General features: G+C 33.9%; 1 protein-coding gene across 1 annotated transcript in view; it reads right to left on the bottom strand.

Moving 5' to 3' along the window:
* Positions 1-883: 883 nt before the first annotated feature.
* Positions 884-5,219, bottom strand: part of LOC110017878 — a 20,585-nt gene continuing 16,249 nt past the window's right edge. Inside the window, exons 4-5 of the mRNA XM_020715066.1 lie at positions 1,406-1,492; positions 884-1,328 (exon numbers count right to left, since the gene is read on the bottom strand). Coding sequence (XP_020570725.1) covers positions 1,205-1,328; positions 1,406-1,492 — 211 coding nt within the window. The 3' untranslated portion in view covers positions 884-1,204. The remainder of the gene's footprint in view (positions 1,329-1,405; positions 1,493-5,219) is intronic.

Below are 5,219 nucleotides of genomic sequence, written 5' to 3' on the forward strand. Positions count from 1 at the left end.
AGATGCAACATATAAAGTCTTCACCCATTTAATTCTAGAAGGAACAGTTTGGATATTTTGAGACTAATGGAACTTGAATTCCTTTTTATAGAAAATGAGTCTACCTCTCTCCCTTCATCTCGTCCAAGTCCTTTCTATATTGGCACCACCGACAGACCAAGATGGACTTTCTTGTATAGTGCACCTTTTTTTTTTTTTGAGTGTACTCCTCCCTAAAGCCGAACCACATATCCTAATTTTTATGTTGTTATCTTTTTTGGAAGCCGTTCACTAGACTAGTCTCCATCTTTGTTTTCTCGAGTCGAGAAGTGTCTCAGGTTAGAGACTCTCCTATTTTCCCTCTCCGGGAAGAACTACCTTTTCTTACGTGTAGGCCTCATATTGCCATCCAAGTGTTGGACCAGTTTTTGTCATTCACATTCTTATGCTATTCTCGAGCCTTCAATTTCTGAAGAAAGACTGAACTCAGGATAGCATTGCTAGCATCTTTACTTGCCACCATTTTGTCAATAAGCATAGACCTCCCAGCCGATGCATCTTCAACCCTCTTGACACGATGTCTTACCTGTCACCGTTTTGGCCATCTTAAGGGAGCAAACAACAATGGATATTCATTGTTTTCAATAAAGAATGATTAATAAATTAAGCTAATTATTCTTAGCTAAATTTCATATTTCACGAATTATTATTTTTTAGACACCTGGCTCAGCTTCCTCGTACCTAAACTTGTATTTTTCTTAATGATTTAGCCAAGTCAGGTTCCTAAGTCTAGTTAACTTGGGATGTTTTACACATCACCACCTAGTCGAGCATAAATTGAACTTGTATTTTTCTTAATGATTTAGCCAAGTCAGGCTCCTAAGTCTAGTTAACTTGGGATGTTTTACCAATTTCCTAACACATCACCACCTAGTCGAGCATAAATTGTTTATTAAGCATGATATGCTTAGATCCTGCTGCTTAGAGCCCGCAACAAGTTGACATGTTTCCATGATACATAGTGCTCTATGATCACTTTAATAACTCTCTACAACATCTGGAAATGCTTGGGATTAAATTTCTGATGTCAAAGGAAACCCAAACCACAGTGGAAACACATATTATTTCTGAATTCCAAACGGATTACAAAGATAATACTTGAAAAGAAGGAAGTAATGACAAACAAACACAAACAAAATAAACAATAAAAGATATCCGTGGGTGACTACGAGGACGGAGGCTGCTGGACGGTGGGTTTGAGAACTGATTGAAGATGGCTATGGCTGAGGGGAGGTGGCAAGAGGGAAGGGTGACAAGCTGGCAACTGCTGGACTGCGTGGGAGAGGGGGCTGCAGAAAGATAAATTTCTTGTCAGGGTTGAGCTACAATAGGAGCATCACCTGGACCCTTAAAAGACGGTTATCACCTCGGACGAGTAATAGCCGGAGCACATTTTTGCCTTCGGATATAGCCCCCGGAGGGGAAGAACACCTCAAAAGCCGGACTCAGAAATCTGCAATCATAAATCCTCCTTACAATCGGCACACAATAATTATAAATAAGATGAGATTAGAGGCTAGACTGGATAAGTAGAAATAGACAAATGATTAAAGAAGAGTGGATAGAAAAGGCAGGAATTTTAAATGCAGTCCAAGTATGTAGGGAAGGATTAGGAAGGGTAAATTAGAGCAGGAAAATTAAATAGAAAACATAATTTAATCTGAAAGTGGGCCGCATTTACTGTAGCATATACAGTAACACGTCAATACCGTGGGAGCTGAATAAGATAGTCCTAGCATGTATCCCTATGTTGTCAGCCACAACAATACCTCCTCTAGCTTAGACGTTGCCTACAAAGGCTCCCTCCTAATGAAATGACCTTTTTGGGATTTTTTGAGATTGGTGTGATTTGAACTCCCTTGCACAAAACAAGATAATTCCTCTCTCTTTTCATTGATGCTGTTTGGTAGACTAAGGTGGACTTCACATTGTATGGTGTGCATGTAAATTTCTTAGTTGACTCCTACCTCTCAGGATACTATGGACGTAAGCTACAAAGCTGAAACACATACATTCTAGCCTTCTTATGCCATTCTCTATTTCCCTCTCTTTTTCACAAGGATTGATTCTTTACTCATGTAAGGACCCTTCAAGGATTGATTCTTTACTCATGTGGCACTGGCCTTATTTCGTCATAGTATCTTCTCTTGCTTTTTTTTTTATTACCTTGTGTTAGGGGCGTCAAATTGGTTTTGTGGGTTTAGTTTGGGTTTGACCCGAAACTACTTAACCCGAACCCGTCACAAATATTGAATTGGTCAGGAAGTCCAATCCAAATTAGACTCGCTTTTATCTTGCAAACCCGTATAACCTATTTAACATAATGCATAACAACCATTCAGGCCGAATTCGGGCCAATTTTGAGTCAATTTTGTATTAATTTTTGGTTTGCATGTTGATTTTGAGTCAAGTTTGAGTTAGCAGGTCAATTTCCAGTCAATTTAGATTGGTGGGTACCTGAAACCGACCTGATAGATTATACCAGTTAGGATTTCAAACCCAACCTGTCCCAAAAATTATTCTTGTCTAGCGAAACACAAATTTTTCTAGTCGAATTCAGTTTGAGTATGCATGTCAGGTCAATTTTTGGCACTCCTTTGTGTCGGCAAATAACTCAAACTTGAGGCTTTTCCTCATACCTTTTCGGGAAGTGCCACTTTTTTCCCTCATAGGTCGCCTGGCATCATGTCATTAGCGGATCAATTTTCGTTGTTCACATTCATCTTTCATTGCATATATCCAAACAATTGTAGTGTTTAACTACTTTAACTTTAAAGGATGACACAATAATCATCTAGTTATTGAGTCGTTCTATAAGTTATTCTTTCATATTTTATCATGGATTTATCTTAATGTTCGTAATTTTACGTTGCTCAACTTGGCTATCAATAATTTTTTTAATGCTTAATACTCAAATTCAGCTAAAATATCTAGCTTAATAGTTGTTTTATAAAACTTACTGTTGAATTTTTTTTAATGTTTTTGAATATCTTATAGAGGCATTTTAGCATCTTAATAATAAATACAAAAAGGATATGAGTTTCGTGCTAATCTTTGATATAATCAAGCTATAAGTCAAACATTATAGTTGTTCAAATCTACTTTTAGAATCAGTAAGTATTCTATTATGCATATTTTTAATAATATTAAAATTTATTTCACATATATCTTTCTTTGTTAACGTGTGCTAAATTAATTATCATGGTTCATGATCATATGCCTTCTCAGGATCAATAAGTTTATGAAAACTCTTTTCCTATTCTCAATATATACTTTTGAATTAATTATTTTAACATAAAAATCATTGCCTTATATGATTCTTTGAAATTTTCAAAAGTTTCTTAAGCTTTTTTATTCCTTTTCTCTCATAGATTCCGTTTCTCTATCCTTAGCACAATTTAAGTAACTCGTTTATTTATAAATTTTGGTATCAAAATAATTAAATAATTATTTATCACTTTTTATGAAAATATGAAAACTTGACAAATTTATGCCATATTTTAATGATTAACCAAATTGAAGAAATCTAGTGGAAATTTTATAAACTCTAACCCATTAATTGGGAACCCAATTTTAAAAAAATTAAAGAAAAATTAAACACACTGATAAAATTAATTATAAATTATTCAGAAGAAAAGAAAAAAGCATCAAATAAAAAAAACTCAGTGTTCACACAGGCATAGGAGATAATTTCCCCAAACGTTGATCATCACATTTGCATCGCACTCAAAGAAATCTAATATCCAATAAGAAAATATAAAATTCGAAAATAACCTGAAATTTTAAGTCAAAGGCTCATTAAGTTGCCTTAAATGGCATTTATAACGGTTAATTTTTTGTTGGTAGGCCCAAGTTGGACCAGTTTAAATCATCTGAGACGAGAAAGTTCAATACTCGAACAAAAAACATTAGTGAAATACCACTAGTTACTTGCATACCACCCCATCCTTATGTATTTACATATTTGACACCTAAAATTTACTTTTACATTTATACCAAACAAATTTTTCACATCACATCAAAGAGACCACCATTTTAACTTTTAAGAAGTGAAATAAACCTTTTCATGCACAGGTAAAGCGCAGCATTTATGTAAAAATGGAAGTTTACGTGTTAGATATGTAAATACATAGGAATTGAGTGGTTTGTATGTAATTCTTCCAATCTTAGAACTGCAGAAGCTCACTAAAATTGATTTCATGGCATGGGAAGTACTCTAGGGAGTTCACATCAATGCACTCGGTTAAATAGAATTGTTTCTGATGGATTTAGTACTTAATATTAAGTATTTATCAAGTAAATCGGAACATAATTATTTTGCTTTCTGTATTGTAATCCAAGAATCTTACAAATAGATGTTTTAGATAGGTACACAAATATATCTTTGGAATCCAACAATAGTGTTGAACCAATTCCATCATCTACTATTACTTCATGAAGAAGGAATATAAAACATTTGATGGTGTTAGATGTGAATTTATGTGTAGATGAAAAAAATAGAAGAATTTAGGGTGTTGGTTGTTAGGTTTGTAAACTAGCAGAGCTTGAGCGAGCTTATAGGCTTAACTTGTGTTTGGTTTGTTCGAAATTAATTTTGTTTGAAACTGCTTGTGAAAAGTGTGTTTGTGTTCAAATTTATCTTCTAAATAATAAATATAGTTTGAAAATTTCTTAAAATTATAATTGTCATCGAATGTTGCAAAATAATTTTGAGCCTCTTGATAATCACATTGTAGTTGGCTAGAACCAGAATTACTTGATTTTTTTTTTCTTTTTAAAATGTATCTTTTAAGTCTGGTACTAAACTGATGCAAGACTTCTAAGGCTCTAAAGCAATGATGAATTGCATGAACACACATAATTTGCAACTTGAAAGACTATCAGTTAAACAATTATTTCCCAGCTTTTGATGAAAACACTAAAATATGAAGCATTTTTGCCAAATAATTTAGAAAGATCTACATAAATATCACACAATTCCTATATATGTACATAAACTTCAATTTTTACATATATATACCACTTTACTTCTGCATGAATAGGTGTATTTAACTTTTTAAAAGTTAAAATAGTGTTATTTTTTTGTGATGTGAAAGATTTCGGTGCTCTATGTTGTCGGCGCTTAAAAAAAGGGGAAGGGAAAGAGAGTTATGGATGGTTGGGGGGCGCCCGGAAGAAGG

The sequence above is a fragment of the Phalaenopsis equestris genome, unplaced genomic scaffold, assembly GCF_001263595.1.
Source record: "Phalaenopsis equestris unplaced genomic scaffold, ASM126359v1 Scaffold000001, whole genome shotgun sequence".
NCBI lineage: Eukaryota > Viridiplantae > Streptophyta > Magnoliopsida > Asparagales > Orchidaceae > Phalaenopsis > Phalaenopsis equestris.